General features: G+C 41.2%; 1 protein-coding gene across 6 annotated transcripts in view; it reads right to left on the bottom strand.

Annotated features, from left to right (window-relative positions):
• Positions 1–490: 490 nt before the first annotated feature.
• Positions 491–18968, bottom strand: part of FOXN3 (forkhead box N3) — a 478152-nt gene continuing 459674 nt past the window's right edge. For all 6 annotated transcript variants that reach the window (XM_032287166.1, XM_032287171.1, XM_032287168.1 and 3 more), the window contains one exon: positions 491–7365. In XM_032287166.1, the coding sequence (XP_032143057.1) occupies positions 6810–7365 (556 nt within the window). In that variant the 3' untranslated portion in view covers positions 491–6809. The remainder of the gene's footprint in view (positions 7366–18968) is intronic.

The following is an 18968-nucleotide window of genomic DNA, read 5'->3' as shown; positions in this document are numbered from 1 at the left end:
ATGCGTGTGCGAGGGTCTGGGGTGGGCACTTAATGATGATGTAATAAATCCTGGCAGATGCAGGTCTTGGGGCTAGGAATGCCATCACAAGTAACCCTCAGCATCTGGGATGGGCTGGCAGGTTCCAGTCCTAAAGTACAATTTCAGTTTATTGTTTGACAACTTCCAAACAAAAGGCAAGCTCCATCTAAACCGCAAGTCTTAAGGCTCATGATGGGAGGCTGGCCAGCCAGCAGCTCTCTACATCAGAGCTGGAATTCTCTTGAGATCCTGGGTAAGCCCAGCTTCCAAATGTGCATTTGTGTTTGCAGAGCAGTGTGTGATTCCCACCGAAACCTAAGCATGCGTGAGGATGGGTACTATAAATGCAGCTGAGAACCCTAAAACCAGACTGCAAAAACTGCACGCACCTGACTGCAGGTAAGAAACAGAAATGTTACGACCCAGCATCTGTGCAGGGAGACGCAGCATACACAACACTACGTGGTGCTTTTCTTCAATTGATGCAACTCAGTAATTTTTATTGCAACTGGAAGACAATACATCACAGAAACTTTATGATAGGTCTGGGGAAAAGTGTTATTTACAATAAATGATGAAATAGTTTGTCTTTGGCAATATGATTACATACGAAGAATGCAAAATGCAGGTATGGATGCCTTCCAAGCAACACCATCAAGTCCCTAGAGTTCGGCTGATTGCGCCTGCCTCCACATTGTTTCTTTAGGTTCACACGAACATAACTGAACATCACGTTCTTTCTCCTTTATGGTTCTCCCTTTCTATTCATGATATTGGCAGTTTCATACAGAAAATACAGAAAAAAACTTGGCTTTTGAAAAATTATTACTCTTGTAAATTAATTTGGCCATGTAGGTCTATTGGCCAGCCAAGGTCAGACGACCCTAAGCATCAATAGTAAACCTCTGGGTCTCCTGATTGCTTTATCACTTTATTTTTTCTGTAAAACAAAACACAACTCAGAAATGTTATAGAATCAGAGTATTAAAAAATGTACAAGTGTATATGCTTCCCAGACACACATGGATACATTTTTCCTCCACATTTTCACCATGGCAGTATTAAGTAGTGAGTGTGAATGACACAGCAGGAAACTGGTTACTGAATCAGCTAGGAGCTCAGATGGCCTCAAAATACATACTCAAGAAATGTTGCATGTTTAAATAACTGAGAGTGTGCTAAATCTCATCTAAAAAAAAAAAGGAGGAGAGGGGCTGGGGAACTCAGGCCACAGTCATAAAAGGATGAATACAATTTCTAGGTTTAATAGGTTCACCATATCGAAGTCTTTGAGAATCCAATATGGAATATCAATTATTTTGCAAAAGGTAGAGAAAGCATTTCTCAACTTTTGCAAATGAAATACAGTGGAAAAACACTGTTGTATATATTCCAAATAAATAGTCTTGATTCCAACGCTAACAAAACAACAGGAAGGGTACTCGTGAGCATCTCATGGTTAAGTCAGAAATGATCGTTCACACAGGTCTGATTTCAGAAGTACGACAGCAAGATGCAGCACCATAGACACATCGGTTTCGGCTGTTAAAAGATGGATCGTTTTAAAAATTGTGTTTTCCTTCCTTAATTTTTGGTCAGTGAAGCTAGCACTTGTTTGCTGAACTGTGGAAGAACTTCAAGGTCACACACATTATTCATGATAAAGCAACCGAGCTGACGAGTCTGTGCTTAATTCAAGAATAACCAGTAGGAGAGAGAGAAAACACAAGGAGTTAACCACCACGGCCGGTGTTCTCTCAAAGGAAGAGGGGTTAACAGATGAATTCACAAAGGTAGGCAGAGCTATACAGAACACTGAATGCCATGTGTAAATCCTCATGAAACTCCAGAAACAGGAACACCACACAATGTATATACTTTGATTTACACATTCCGTTACAAAGGAAAAGAAGACACCATTACAACTTTGTAACTGTGTTAACTGCAATATAAACCAAGTCCAGAGTTTGGCAGGTAACTAAAAGAGGGTTATCACTTAGGTTATATAGCAAAAGTGTTGATGTATATTATATATAGTAGTATAAATAATAAAAAAGTATTATTTAAATTAGATCACAGTGCTGCATTATGTGCATAACAGTGTTTGATATAGTATTGGTGGGCTGGGACCTACGACACTAAGGACTTAACTGTCAACACTGGGAAGTCACAATCAAGAGGAAACACAGAGTTCCAATGTTCTCTTTTGGTGGTAAAAAAAAAAAAAAAAAAATCCTGAAGGTGAAAGAAAAATACTTCTCTACAGAAACATAAAAATCAATTGCAACATCTGGGCAGCTGTGATCCACCAGAAAGAAACGAGTCCCAACCTGAATTAAGTTTAAAGGGAAAGAGAAATCACATGGAATTTAATCCAATCTCATCTACAAAACCTTCCCATTTACGTCACTTGTACATAGCTCCAATTCCTTCTCCAAGAGCCCTTCCAGTAGAGGTGAAAGGCTCCCGCACACAGAGTGGAGTGAGTGGAGCTTGCACCAGGAGCCCTCAGGTTGGGCAGTCCTGGCGTGGTGCAGCTGTGTCCAGCTCTGGGCTGGATACAGAAGCCATCCTCCTGGTTCTTACTCTACAGAGCCCACTGCCTGATGCTGTTCCCTCCAGCAGAAGCCTCTTTCAACACAACAACCCCTCCCAGAAGGCTCCCCAGTAGTAACTGCTGTGACCAGCAAGCACTAGACACATTGAGTGCCTCTGCAAAGCAAAACAAAACAAAACTCTGTTCCTGGGAAAGGCCTCTGGCACATTCCTTCTTAAAAACTCCCAAGATTGAGACCTGCAACAGTCACTTTGGCTATGGTTTTCTCCAACCACCAGTGAAACATGGGTTCGGTTCATTTTAGTTTCAGATAGATGGCTTCACCAAAGAACTCTTGACAAGAATACTGATTAGAGAGGGGAAGGAAAGTAGGAGCTTACGGTAGATTATAAGGCTGGGAAAAATCTATGATGCAAACCCTTTCCACATAGTACTAGATAAAGATAAGACAATTATAACAGGATAAAAATAACTATGTGTATATCATTTAAGAAAAAAAGAGTGACTGTCTCTTTCTCTTAAATGTGTCCGAGGGCCAATAGCAAGTAATCGTAGATGTCATGGTGCTGATGTGTTCACGGTTGGTTTCCAAAGCATCTTTAAATATTGCTATAGTTCCCCATTGCCCCCTCCCCCCTGCCCCGTGTTGAGTATGTGAGATACTGGAATGACACATGAACCGCCACTTCTCCCAGCAGGAGAAATGAAAGCAAAACACCACACCTCTTGACGGTGTTCAGGTGATCTGTCAGACTAATGGATACATAGGCTAGTTTGGAAGCTAAAAGAACACCTGGCATTTGGGAAGGAATTCCAAGACGAAAGTGAACGACACTTAAGCAAAATATTCTTTCACAAATAGGCTTGTGCTTAAATTCTCTACTGCTCTTGGAGGAGGGGATGAGAGAGGGTGCCTCCTGCCCCTTGGCTTGTTAAGGACATGGACAACCTCATTCTGCAATGAATTCACTAAGAACAGCCACATACACATTGATACTTTTTTTGTTCTCAACAATCAAAATACAAAGTCTAACACAATTGAGCCATTGTTTTGGTTATGCATAATGTGTATGCCTCCAAAAACAGAAGAAAAATAGGAAGAAGTACCCTCACTAAAGGTTCCCCAACAAGTCTTCCAGCAGATCCAACGAAGGGAGACTCAGGAAAATCACACTTAGAAAGCTGCCCGATGAGGTATTTATGCAAAAACAGTGGTTCTGGAGTTAAGAACACACTTTTATAAGATATTTCTCTATTTCTCAAAGAGATCAGAAAAGTAAATCACACACATTGCATTTTATTATTTTCTAAAAGAGGCCTCTGCCCCTTTAGAAAAATGAAATGAGGGGAGACAGCCCACTGTGGCGGGGGCGAGGGGGTGGTGAATTGGAAGAAGTCCACGGCCAGAAACAGTCCTGAATGTTATTAACCTCTGCCTTTCAGGAGAGAGGTCTGAATTTTATCGTCGGCAGGGTGGGATGAAGGTGGGAGACTGAGCTGGAGGTCTTTAGGCTTGGTCAGGTGACAACACAAATCAAGGTGTCGCTCAGGCTCCATAGCTGTGGATGGCTTTTAGGGTGTCAGATGTTTGGGGAGACAGAGGGAACAGAGCACTGCAAAAAATATTTGATTCCCATCTAGACCCTGAAAAAAGATGCTGGAATTATCATTCAGCTTCAGGTCATGAATTGGACCTGCTGTATAGAGGTGTAGGTTTCTTCAGGTTCTCTCATCAGCAACCCACCAGAAGGTAAGTGTGGGGAATGCACCAGTTAGTTCCCACTGTCTGGGGTGGTGGAGCTTCTGACACTACCTGATCCTGGCAGATGGGCTTGGCTTTGACCCACAGCAGTCCCCTTTTTTCAAAGTTAAGGTCATCTCCGTTCCCTCCCTCTCCTCACCCATTGTATCCTGAGCCACAGTAGTGGGTGTTTGCGTTTTAAAATTTCTCTCCACTTGGATGGAAGATCGTATTCTTTTAGAGATTTCTCTTTGGACCGCCCCCAAGAAAATATCTTAGGCAAAGGTAACAACAGGAGTTTCTGGCTGCATGACATCGTCTGGTTTCTAAACTCAGCTCTCATCATCTAGGTGGTCTTAATTCCAGGTTGGTCAGAGTGCTGAAGTGGTAGGGACAGCCGGCCCCTGCTTCCTACATGGCATCCTGGCGACAGAACGTCTGGGGCTGGCCTTTCCTACCTCGGCATTGTTTCCTCCTTCACACAAACCCCGTCTCGTCCCCTCACCCAATAAGGCCCATTAGCACGGTTCCCCTTCTTCTGGCTAATTTGCATAATTATTCACTGCCTTTTTCCTAGAACCAAATCATGGTAATGATTTTCTCAAGTAAGCGTCCCATAATTCTCTTGATTCTATCATACACACTCACTACTAAGTTTGCCCTCAAATTATTGCGTCATGTTAAACATGTACAGACAGAGAAAAAGGACACACTTTCAACAGAGAATCAGAGGGGGTCGGGGCTGGAGTGCACACAAGGCAGTACAGAGTTCAACCATCCAAGCCCTACCAGAGCGTGAAGATATTTTTATATTGCAGAGTAAGTTCCCCAACAGTCAGAATTTGTCCCTGAAGAAGGTTAAACCTTAAACACCTGCTTCAAAAAACCAAAACAAAATAACCCGAAAAAAAACAAAGAAAAACCAAAACCAAACAAACAAAGAAAAAAAAAAAAAAAAAAGGAGAAAAAGAAAGCAAAGGAAAGAAAAAAAAGAAAACCAAAAGAACCTCTAAGCGTAAGGGCTTAAAAATTAGAGGCATCACCTTTTCTCTATTTTCTATATTTATATGAAAATAATTCATGCTTCATGCTAAATACATTATTTACCTTACAAGAACTTTGTTACTTTTGAATAAAAAAAGTTTGTTTTTGTGATTTTTTTTCTTTTTCTTTTTTTTCTTCAAAGGAATCCATGCATTGTGGATCAGAAATTTCTGCTGGCTACACTGGCTGAATGTGGAAATCACTGATTTTTGCAAAGATGAATCCTGACTGACATTAATTGCAAACTCCATTTTGAGGGCAGTATAGGAGTTATTTTATTTTTTGCGCCATGTTTTACTTTGTTTTTTTTTTTTTTTTTGTCCGTCAATATGCCTTTAATCTTTTAAAAATACACCACAATACACATGGCAGGTCCTATAGCTTCCTGTTTATGATTTTCTTTTCACTTGGATCAAATAGTTTTGATAGAAAAAGATTTATACCATTATTTCCTTTCCTTAACAGCTACTGTAATTTCCTGGACTTGGTTGCTTTTCATTTGGGCAGTTAAGAATACACAGCTTGTTTTCTGTATCAGTTTTCTCTCACTCTCCTTCTTGTGTGTGGTATGTTGTGTGTGTCTCTGTCGTGTGTGTGTGTATGTGTGTGTGTGTGTGTGTGTGTGTGTGTGAGCACAGGGCCAACCTTCAGGCTTATGGCTTTTGGAACATTTTCTTAATTTAATAGAGAACAGAATTCGATGATTAGCAACATCACTAAAAATTTACCCCATTTCTTCTCCATGAGTCACTGACACCCGATGTACATGAACAGTCCAACGTCCACCTCGTAAGACGTCATCGGGCTTCAGCGTTTGGAAGCATGGAGGACTGGTGGCCGGCCCTCTGTGCTTGCCGTGTGACAATTCCAGCGGCTTTCCTGGCACCATCAGATGCCTGGAGCCACAGGCTTGGGTCTGCTCCTAGGGAGATGAGAGGTTCCTCCTTCTCCTCAATTGCTTTATGTGCCTTCACTCAGTGAACCCAATGGGATGGACAACCTGACATTTTAAACCTAAGGGTTGGGCCTGGACGATGACTACTTTGCACAGGTGCCTTCTAGGTGCCGAATGTGTGTTCCTGCGACATTGACGTTGACATCCCTGCGGATTCAGCCACAGGTTTCTGACAAGCTGGAGGAAGCAATGGTAATTTTGGCTTTTTCGGTTTTTGTCTTCAGATAATGAAAAGCTTTTGTAAAACAGCTGAGTGTCAATATGAGTTCTATGGCTTCAATCTCCTTTAAAAATAAAATTCTTAAGGGTCCAAAACAAAGAAGAGGGGGCAAATTAAAAAAATAAAAATGAAAGGAAAAGAAAGAAAACCAAACCAAAAACAAAACAAGAAAAAAGAAAAATAATTGCTGATATTGCCACAAATCATTAGAAATCTCCTGACATGCTGAAACCAAATGGCCGTAAGTTCAAAACAAATCAGTGACTTGTTTTTAATTTTTTGTGGTTTCCTTTTGCTCTTTCTGCCCCTTTGCCGTCCGATTGGTGATGTTATTCAAACAGGACCGGATCCCTGCTAAGTGCAGGAGCGACCCCGCTGCCTCTTTCATCTCTTCATCGTCGCTCTCGGGGGGCTTTTCGGTGCGTCTCTTTTTGAGGGGCAGTGTGTCGCTGGGGACCCTTCTGGCCTTGGCGAAGTGCTGGCGCTTCTTGTGCTGGGATGCGTAACCGCTGTCCCCCAGAGCATCCTTGGGCTCCTTCTGGCTGTGCTTCCTGTCGTCCTCTTCAGTGTCGCTGTGGCTCTCATGGCTCCGGAAGCTCCCCTCGCTGCCCTCGCTGCCCTCCTGGCTCCCCTTGGTGGCAAACTCGTAGTGGTCGTCGGCCGAGGAGGAGGAGGAGGAGATGGAGTCGCTGGTGGGCGAGGTGCTCCGGGCATTGGAGGACTTGGCACTGCTGTAGTTGTGATCCTCCTTGGGGTCTCCGCTGACCACGGGGGAGCCACATGACGGCTCGCTCTCAGTCCGCATCCGGCAGCTGGTGATGCCGTTCCTGCAGAGCGAGGACAGTGGGGAAGGACGGGAGACAAAGAGGGGACACAGTCAGACCTCCTCGGATGGGGGCACCTGGCAGCCCGCCTGCATTCAAACATCAGCCCCTTTGCATTCAACGGAGCCACTCGCAAACCGTGGGGCAACATGTGGCTCTGCTTTGAAGGCAAGGTCCTAAATCCTGACACCTCAGCCTCCCCTGCTTATCTCCTATCATTGGCAGTTTCACTCCATTTGTGTGGCTGAGACATCAAAACAACAGTCTTCTCAAGTGACAGCAGTGGAGGCTCCGTCTCTTACATTAAACCATAAAAATCAAGCTGTGCTTGGTTCGTGTCCCCGCCAACACCACGGAGTCAGCCACCGCCAGACGATGTTGGCTGGGTACTTCAGAGAAAAAAGCCTGCTCTTGTCTGAAGCTGCTACATTAGGAGGCTTTTGTCAGAAGACTAAACCAGTGTTCAGCAAAGATACCTGCCATGTGGTGACAGCTACTCACTCATGCATTCCCTTCCTTGTTCATGCAATCTACAAATATTCACTGAGTGCCTCATAGAAATGCAATGACCTTAGGGAGGGTCCTGGGGGAGGGATATGGGGTTGGATCGGATACAGACACCGCCACAGCAATGCTGCAGCCGAACAGAAAGGCAAGTCAGGGTCACGTCACAGACGAGAGAGCAATAAGCTATGATTTCCCGAACTCAACACCTGCCAGGCGCTCTGCTACGTCTGCGCAGAGGACCGTGTTTAACTCCGTGAAGTGGCTATTGGCATCCTTATTTTACAGTGTCTTGAAGTGAAGCCTGGAGAGGTTCAGGGATTTACTTAAAGTCACACAGCTAAGCAGAGTAGGGACTGGAATCAAAGTCTGACTCTCAAACTTGAGGTCTTAGCTACATCACCAGACCCCCACTCCTTTGTGATTTCCTTATAACCAGGTCCCTGCTGCTCATGCCTATCAAGCCTCTGCAGCGCTCATCACACCTCTGATAATTTCTTCGTGCCTTTACGTCTGCGTGATGCACTTACATCCCTTGCGCTTCCTTATCGGCAAAGAGGGACTAGTAACTACACCTGCTCCCCGTGGCTGTGAAGCTTATTCCTGGTTAGGGCGCACGCTCCTCGGGTCTGGGAGGCAGCTGCCTGACTGGCACCCAGCTTTCAGAGGGATTAATACTTGCAGGAGAGAAGAGTCACTTATAGCTGAAGGGGACGAAGGGTAGATACCAGGGAATATTCTGTGGAAGACATGGCATCCGACCTCGGATATAGGGCTGAAGATTTGGCAGGGATGAGAGCTGTTCTACTGCGCCACACTGGTCCGGTTTCCTGTAAGCTCATCTACCTTGTGATCCATTGCTAAGCGTTCTGGGGAACACGACCATACTTTTCCTGCGTAGGTGACCCCACCTATAAGTACTCTTACTTTCCCTCCATAGAGGGCACTCCCTACCATCATCGTAAACTGCGTGGTGATGATGTCCATTGACGTGTCCCATTAGAGAGCTGGATCCACAAGACAGGGTGTGGTTACTGCTAGGTCCCCAGTAGCTACCACTGTGCCAGTACAGTGGACACAACAGATATACTGAGAAGCGCAGCAGCAGGTGGAATTGTGTGGCCATGAGTATGAAGCTTGGGAAGTCACTGTGGGTCTCCACCACCATGACTCACTGGGCACTGCCTGAGGATACAGCACTGGTAGAAGGGCTATGGGGTCAGGACCACCAAGGATGTAACAGTAGTGATAATCTCTACCCTGGCTTTCTCCTGTCACCCTCATGGGTCTTGAGGCTCAGGCTGACTTCAGTTGTGTCCCATATAGAAGGTGAAAGGGGAAGGGAAAGAGCCCCTGATGAAAGGGTGCAGTAGGGAGTGAGGCGAAGGAGTTGCTCTCCTGGGGTCCCAGGGCCAGTGGCACTCTGCTAAATTTAGACGGGGGGAGAGGCTCCAAAACTCAGACTTTGCTAGATGTCCAAGAGCCTCATGATGAACCTCAGCACTTACAATGTATGCATTTGTAGACTGAAGTCCCAGTGAATCCCAGAAGGGTCCCAACTTGCGTCCCATGCTCTGTGATCCCAGATGCACACCACCTCCCCTAAATTCTTATGGACAGAGCCTGGCTTGCAAGCCACACGTGCCTGTGCTCATATCTGAGCAGGCCATTTTACTTCCTGAAGGCTTAGCTTCCTCATCTACCTTATGGGGCTGTGTGAGGATTAAACGGACCGTCCTGAGCACAGAGGAAGGTTCTTTGCGGTGCCTGATCATGTTGACTTGCCATCCGAATCCTGTGGCTTCCTGCTGCTGTGACTTGTTCACTCTGAGCAGTCTTGTTTTCACTTTCTATTCTGGGCCAGGAGGCGTATGGAAACCCAGCACCAAGTCAGAGGAAACAGGTCCTTCCAGAGGAGTTCCTCAAGGGCTTCTGCCTGTGAACACAGCCCCTGAGCTTTGGGGTCTGGCCTCCTCCATATCTGTTTTCTGCAGACTTCCTATTTCTTGGCTGTGTCTTGGGTGCATAAAGATGGCCGAGATAAGATTACTTTGAGGTGCTACCAAATATGAAACTTGGTAAATGTAATTAATCATACAGCTAGCTATTAATAGTTATTAAAGCAAATGAAAACGAAAGTCTCCTAGGGTTCTCTTGATCTTTGTCATTTGAGGGAACTACTGTAAAATACAAAAACAATTCACCCACTGAACATCAAAAAGTTTCATAGTAAATCTAAGCATCCTTGAATGAGTAAAGTGAGCTATGTTTAGCTTTTAATAAATCAGTTCACTTCTGAATGCTTCTTTTAAAAAATACCTTGGGGCTTACAACTCACATCACTACCAGTTAAACAGAACGTGATCCCCCTCTGAACACAGAGAGGGGGAGAAACATGAGTGGGAAATGAAGCAAGTGCTCCCCAGTGCTGCTTCCTGGTGAATCTAGGTAAAGAATCTCTACTATTCATTGTGACTTTCTTTCCCTTTTTTCATAACTTTGAATATTTTTTTAAATACATAGTTTTAGGGAGGGAGAGAAACACAGGAGAACCAAAGCAGGGATGTTCAGCTGACGCTCCACACTATCACAAAAGGCGTGGCTTCCAGTCTGAGGTGTCTCTTTCTTAAACGGGGACATTAGCAGCATTAGACTAAAATATATGGTGGATCCAGATGGAAACTTTCTTCTTACAGAGATCCCATGGATTAAAGGGAGAGTAGAAAAAAGAATGATTCAACAGCCCCTGATGTGATGTTGTGTGGGGCAGAGTCTCTGGTACCACCTAGAGTCACGCTGCAGGCCAACAGAGGGTCCATGGCCCACCTCTTAGAACACTGGCCTACCCCACCCAATTCACAGAAATACAAGCTCAGAGAGCCTTGTGGTTGTGGAGTGAGGTGGCCCAGACAGTCTCAAATATGCTTCAAGCAGCAATTTTAAATATCTCCCTGTCACTCCCGAAGAAGGAAGTTTACTGTGATGAAGACAGAAAACGAATACATCCGCCGACAATATTTCTGGATGCAAACAGGTATACAGACATAACTTCGGGGAGTGAGAATTAAAACATAAATGTCTCTCTTTCTTCATTTGATGAAATTAACCTTCCCTGAGATTTTAGCATGGGTTTATATAATCCATAAATTACGCACAAAACTCAGCAGGAAGTGACAAGCTCCTTCAATTATTAATAACTTGGTGCAATGTTATTCACGATGGTGCAAGCCAGCTGCACTGACTTGGTGTCAAATGCTTCCCACCACAGGGTTACAAGAAACTAGCCATTCCGAACATGCTGGAAGGTGAGTTTCTAGCCACTTTCTTAAAAATCATTCATTAAAATGAACACGTGATACATCTGAAATGCCTGCAATTTTTCAGTTTTAGCCGAATTTATGTGTAATGATATCACAATTAGCATAATTTAGCATACACCAGAGCCACCTGATTTTAAAAGTTTAAAGCACGTGGCTCAGCAAAACCACGTGCTGTTCATCTCAAATAAAACCTGGTATTCATTCTCTTGTCAAATAGTTGGAAAACATCAAACTTTTCGTGGGAAATCACGAGTTCAGACCCAGAATGAGCAAGGTTTGCAACTAACAAGTCAAGGTGTAGGTTTACGACATGGCCATCTGCTGGTTTTTGTTTGTTTGCTTAACCAATTAACCAGGTGTTCCACTAGAGTATAATGAGCATGCGTCGTCTCTGCCTCTTACCTGGTGCACTAGGGGTCTCTCTGGAACTAATGGCTCTAAATCTAGAGAATATCATGTAGAGTAGTTGTCCTCCCCAGGGATTTACTCAAGGACTTTGATCTTTTGCCAAATGTGAAAAGCAGATGGAATTAATGGGGTTGTAGAAGCAGAGGACTGGAGCAAGTTCAAAGCTTCTTTTGAAAATCAACTGCAAGCAGACATGGAAGAGAAGAGATGACCAGAGACTTTCACTTCCAGTCAGGTGGCAGAAGAGACATTTGGAAGGTACTCTTCTGACTATAATACACAAGATCCTAGATCAAGTACAGTAACTTTTTTTTTGGAGAAGGAGTCTTGCTCTGTTGCCCATGCTAGAGTGCAGTGGTGCGCAATCTCAGCTCACTGCAGCCTCTGCCCTCTGGGTTCCAGTGATTTTCCTGCCTCCGCCTCTTGGGTATCTGGGATTACAGGCACATACCACCATGCCCTGCTAATTTTTGTGTTTTTAATAGAGACGGGGTTTTACCATGTTGGCCAGACTGGTCTCAGACTCCTGACCTCAAGTGATCCACCCCCTTTGGCCTCCCAAAGTGCTGGGATTACAGGTGTGAGCCACTGCGCCAGGCCAATGACATATTTTAAAGACATTGCTGAGTTCACTAGAAAATAAAGGATAGTCAGACACCCACACAGACATACATGCAAATAAAACATTTAAAAATAACCTGCAGTTTGAGCAATAAGGCAACAGGCAACCAAGAAAGCCAAGGTTTCTCTACAACAAACGTCTGTCCTCACAGTGGAACAAGAACCCACACTCAGTGGGAGGTGGGAAGGGGACAGCAGGAAGATTGATTCCGGCTGCTCCTGGTTACCGTGGATCCTCTAAGAGTGTTAAAGTGGCCTCAGGTATACTGGTTCCCCAGGCTCCCAACCGAGATTTTAAAAGCAAATCCTCTCTGGAAGAACATACTTTAAACCCAAGCCACAAGAGATTTCCATGGATAAGATTTCAAGAACATAGGTTCGTAAAAAACAAAAACAAACATTAAACACAATAGGAATAAGCCACCATAAGCAAGAGACAACAGAACAAAGAAATGACAGAATCTGACCAGCAAAGACTACAAATGTTGAAATAATTGGTTACAGAATGTAAAGTTAGTATGTTTAAAGAAATAAAGGAGGGAATTGGAAAATATTAGAAATGAAGATCAGGCTATATTGGAAAGCACTAAACAGAACTTCTAGAGATAAAAGCTATATAGAATCTTTGAAATTAAAAACATCAATGCAAAGCGTGGTGGCTGACACCTGTAATCCCAGCTACTCAAGAGGCTGAGGTAGATGAGCTGCTTGTGCCCAAGGGATCAAGACTAGCCTGGGCAACATAGCAAGACCCTGCCTCAAAAATAAATTAATTAATCTACACTGAAGGTGTTCCTAAAAAACTCAACGTAACTGAAGAGAAAAGTTAGTGAATTGTTAGATGGACCTGAAGATACCACATAAAATGCAGCAGAAAGAGACAGAGATAGAGAACATGGGAGAAAGGCTGGATGAGATGGAACACAGAAAGAAGAACCAGTGTAAATCTAACTAGAGTTCCAGTGAAAAGAAAAAATGGGGCAGATTCAAACACTTGAATAGAAAATGGCTAGAACTTTCTAGTTTCGATGACAGTACTAATCTTCAGATTCAGAAAGCCAACAAGTCCCATGCGGGGTAAAGAAAATAAAGTCTGTACGTAGACACATCACAGTCAAACTTTAGAGCACACAAAAAGAGACAAAAAGAAGATTTTAAAGAAGTAGAAAGAAAATGTATCACCTGAAGTACTGATTAAGATAAAATAAGTGAAGCAGAAGAAAGTGGAACAGTATTCTCAAGAGAGAAAATAACTGTCAATCTAGAATTTTATATCCAGTAACACTATCTTCTAAGGACGAGGGCAAAACATATCTTTTCAGGCAAAAATTCAGGGCTTTAACTATAAATAAACCCTCACCATAGGAACTTCTTAAGAATGTATTTCCGGAAAAAGAAAAATGATCCAAAATGGAAGATCTGAAATGTAAGAAGAAATGATCAGTAAGGAAAATGTACACTGGGTGCTGTAGCTCACATCTGTAATCCCAGCACTTTGGGAGGCCGAGGCGAGTGAATCTCTAGAGCCCAGGTGTTCCAAGACCAGCCTGGGTAACATGGCAAAACCCCACCTCTACTAAAAATACAAAAAATTAGCTGAACATGGTGGTGTGTGCTTGTAGTCCCACCTACTCGGAAGGCTGAGGTGGTAGGAACATCCGAAACTGGGAGGCTGAGGCTGCGGTGAGCTGTACTCATGCCACTACACTCCAGCCTGGGCAATAGGAGTGAGACCCTATCTCAAAAAAGACAAGAAAATGTGGGCAGGTATTGATTGTACAATACAATAATAATAATGACTAAGTGGTTTAAAAAAAAAAAAAAGAACAAAAGTACTGGACAAATGTAGCATATCAATGGGAGGTGGACAGAACTGAAGTTAAAGCATTCCCAGAGCCCTGCATTGATCAGGAGGTTAAAGCTATTGATTAACTTTAAATAGTTTAAAATATTCATGCTGAAAGTTCTAGATCGACACCAAATGAAGAAAAACAGAATGGGTAACTTCCAAACCACTAGAAGGGGGGAAGAAATGGAATGAGGAGAGGGAGAATCAATTTAAAATAATGGTAGAAAGAAAAAAGAATCTGAAAAAAGTGGGGCAGATATAGATGTAAAATCAGATAACAGGAACAAACTCAAAAATGTCAATAAAAATGGGCTAAAAATCTTCAGCTAAAAGGTACAGATGAGCTCAAATTTGAAAACGAAAGAAGAAGCCATATGCTGTTTGCAAGAGACAATCTTAAACAACAGGACAAAGAAAGGTTAAAAGTAAAAGAATGGAACAAGTTGTGTTATGCTGGTAGAGCAATATTAAAATGAGATCAGATAGATTTCAAGGCAAAAATCATTACTGCAGATAAAGAGTCATTAAGCATTCTAAGGATTTAACCCATCAGGAAGATAAAACAATTCTAAACATGCATAGTTCCAATAAAATACTTTCAAAATATATATGCCTGAAATTGAAAGAGCTACAAGAAGAAATGTTCAAATCCACATTGGAATGGGAGATTTTTAATACATCCCTTTCAGTATACAATTGATCAAGCTCTCTCTCTCTCTCTCTCTTTCTCTCTCTCTCTCTCTCTCTCTCTCTCTCATACACACACACACTTAATACATCCCTTTCAGTATACAATTGATCAAGCTCGCTCTCTCTCTCTCTCTCTCTCTCTCTCTCTCATACACACACACACACACACACACATAAAACTTTAGTATGGAGAAGATTTCACCTAGTGGACATAAACATAGAACATGTGCTAATAATGGAAAAGACATTTTTTGATGGACACATGACATCTTTTTAAGTCTTTATCTACTTATTTACTTAGTTTTCATTTATAACTGATAGAGACGGGGTCTCTCTATGTTCGCCAGGCTGGTCTTGAACTCGTGGCCTAAAGCAATCTCCCACCTCAGCCTCCCAAAGTGCTAGGATTATAGCTGTGAGCCACCACCCCTGGCTGAAATATTTTTCAAAAACTGATATATTCTAGATCATATAGCAAGTGTCAACAAATGTCAAAGAAGCAATATTGTATAGATAAACTCTCTGACCACATGTATTAAAATTCATAGTCAATGTTGAGAGATAATTAAAAACAAAATTAAAAAAAAACCAGCTTCTTTTCAGTTTGGAAATTCAAAAAACACACTTTTAAAAATCCTCAGGGGTCAAAGAAGAAATCAAAATGGCAATTAGAAAATAATTATAGCTTAACAATAATTAAAAAATAACAAAACTTATAGGATGCAATAAGCAGTAGGCTGAGGAAAATGATAACCTTACACTTTTATAAAAAAAGAAGAAAGACTTGACACAAAAATACCCAATCTAGACAAAGAAAAACAGAATACATCCAAAAAAGAAATTATAAATAGCAGAAATCAATGGAATAGAGAATAAATGCAAAGTATAGCTAATTTAAAAAGTCAATTCTTTGAAAAAAAAAATCTGTGGTGAGATTAAGCAAAAAAGAAATGATACAAATGAAATAAGGAATAAAAAAGAGGCATAGTTACAAAAGATGTTTTAAAAGGTGACAAGGTATAGTATGAGTAACTCTTTGCCAACATATTGGAAAACTGAGGTGACGTGGACAAATTCCTAGAGTTGCCAAAAGAAATTCAAAAGGAAATTTAAAAACACAAGTCATCCTATTACCATTACATAAAATAAATCAATAGTTAAAAATCATCCCAAAAGGAAAACACCAGAGCCAGACTATTTTGCAAGCAAGTTCCAATGAGCATTAAGCAATAGGTATTTCCAGTCTTACATAAACTCTTTCGGAGTTTATCTAAAAGAGTGAATACGTCTCAACTCCTTTTCTGAAGCTAATGTAATCTTGGCATTAAACTAAGTAAGACAGAAGTAGAGAAACATGGGTTATAAACAAAGACACAAAATTCATAAATAAAACATTAGTTTGACAACTCTAGTAATATGTAAAAAAAATGTATCATGAGCAAGTATATTCAGAAATGCAAATTTTGCTCAAAATGACAAATTTATAGTGTAATTCACTACAGTAAAAAAAGAAAGAAAAATTTTATAGTTATCTTGATGCAAACTTTCTTTGATGAAACTCAATAACCACACGATAAAATATCACAGCAAACTATCAATAGAATAACTTTTTGTTACGATAAAGCATATTTCATAAGAAACCTTTAACTAATGTCCTATCAACTGTGAATCAGTAACATAGTCCATTTAAAATATGAAATAACACAAAGATGCCTGTTACCATAACTTCTATTCAGAGGTTCTGGACTGTGCAATAGGACATGAAAAAGAAAAGATACGATAATTAGGGGAAAAGCCCCATCAGTATTTACAGAAGATATGATTTTGTACACAGAAGAATCTATAAACTGTCAGAGTTACTAATGCACACACTGGGGTCTGTCAGGGGGAAATGGGGAGGGACAGCGGGGGTGGGGAGTTGGGAAGAGAGAGCATGGGGAGCAATGCCAGATATAGGTGAAGGGGAGAAAGGCAGAACATCACACTGCCATGTGTGTACCTATGCAACAATCTTGCATGCTCTTCACATGTACCACAAAACCTAAAATGCAATAAATAAATAAAAATAAAGAAAGAAAGAAAGAAGAGGAAAAAAAAAAAAAAGAATTGTCTTGGACCACACATAAAATACACTAACACTAATGATAGCTGATATGCTTTTAAAAAAAATAAAAATAAATAAAAAAGAATTACTAATGCAGTTTATTTTTAGCAAGGTTGTTAGAAAAAAAATCAATAATGTGAAATAAATTGCATTTCCATATATTAGCAGCATTTAGAAAATATATTAATTTGTAAAATTTATAACAGCATGAAAAAGAATCTAGACTATGTAAAATAAATCTAATTGAAAAGAACTTCAGGGAAAAAATCATAAAGGTATAATGAGAGGCACTGAGGATTTACATAAATGGACAACTATACATGCTCATGGATTGAAAGATGCAAACAGGAGCTGTTTGTTGTTGTTTTCGGAGTCAGAGCCTCAGTGTATTCAGGCTGGCCTCAAACTCCTGGGCTTAAGCAATCCTCTCGCCTCAGCCTCCTGAGTAGCTGGGACTACAGATGCACACCACTGCACCTGGCTTTCAATATAGGAGTATTAATCCCCACCAAACTGACCTACAGATTCAATACAATTCTAGTCAGAAATCATAATAGGATGTCTTTTCTTTGTTTTTCTTGTTTGCACCCCGCTTGCAATGTATCAAGCTGATTAAAACATTTATATGCAACTGCGAAGAGCCAAGAACAGCAAAGACACTTTAAAAACAACAAGGTGAGAGAACATGTGCTCCCAGACTTAAGACTTACAAAGGTATAATAATTCAGACACTGTGGTATTGCCATGGTACAGGAAAATATGAAATAGGACCAAGAGCCCCCAAAATAAACCCACAAATATAAAGAAACCTGACATATATCAGAGGTAGCACTTCATATCAGTGGGAAAAAGAGGGGCTACTTAATAAGTGATGCTGGGATAACTGATTATTATTTGAAAAAATATTGAAATGTATCTCTGTCTCACACCATAAACTCCAGATGGATTACAGACTCAAATAGTAAGACTTAAATGTGAAACCAAAAAAACTTGAAATCTTTTAAAAGATTTTTAGAAAAAATCTTTAAAAAAAAAACTATAGAAGACTATATGATCACAGAGTAGGGAGATAAATTTTTAAGATGCAGATTTCATAAAAAGTATTGATAGGGCTGGGTGCGGTGGCTCACCCCTGTAATCCCAGCACTTTGGGAGGCCAAGATGGATGGATCACCTGAGATCAGGAGCTCAAGACTAGCCTGGCCAACATGGCGAAACCCTGTTTCCACCAAAATTACAAAAATTAGCTGGTGCATGCCTGTAATCCCAGCTACTTGGGAAGTTGAGGCATGAGAATCTCTTGAACCTTAGAGGCAGAGGCTGCAGTGAGCCGAGATTGCACCACTGCACTCTAGTCTGGATGACAGAGTGAGACTTTGTCTCAAAAAAATAAATAAATAAATAAGGATTGATAAATGTGATTAATAAGAATGGAAATTGAAGGAGACTGAAAAGACCATCCATCCACAAACTTAGAAAATCTGCAGCATACGTAATGAATGCCAGACTGATATGTAGACTATATCAAGAACTCCTATGAAGAGAAGGAAAAAAAGAACCCAATAGAAAAATGAGCAAAATTTTAAACAGGAAATCCATAAAATAACAATCAAAGAGTCCATTAAATATATGAAAAACTGTGCAACATCTTTAGTAACAAGGGAATACAAATTAAACTACAATGAGATACCATTACGTACCTACTAGATTGGTTGAAATGACAAAGCATGACAACTCTAAATGTGTGTGAAGATGGGGAGGACTAGGGACTATCACACTCTGCTGGTGGCAGTGTAACTGGATAAAGCACTTTACAAAACAATGTGGTATTACCTTGTAAAGCTGAGCATGTACATGCCCTATAAACCAACAATTTCACTCCTAGACATCTTGAATCTGAAGACATGTACAAGAATTTCCACAGCAGCACTGTTTGTAAATGATCCAAATGTCTTTTTTTAAAAAATGATGGTATAGTCACATAATGGAGTATTATATAGCAGTGAAAATGACTCAATTATAGCTATATAAAACAAATAAACCTATGAGTTTTTTAAAAAGTTAAAAAGGACATAGTATCATTCTAATTATTTAAAAAAACTCAGCTGGG

The sequence above is a fragment of the Sapajus apella genome, unplaced genomic scaffold (genome assembly GCF_009761245.1).
Source record: "Sapajus apella isolate SASKATOON/1434 unplaced genomic scaffold, GSC_monkey_1.0 scaffold20, whole genome shotgun sequence".
NCBI classification, from domain to species: domain Eukaryota; kingdom Metazoa; phylum Chordata; class Mammalia; order Primates; family Cebidae; genus Sapajus; species Sapajus apella.
The sequence above is the reverse complement of the archived record's forward strand: the minus strand, read 5'-3'. Positions and strand labels throughout refer to the sequence as shown.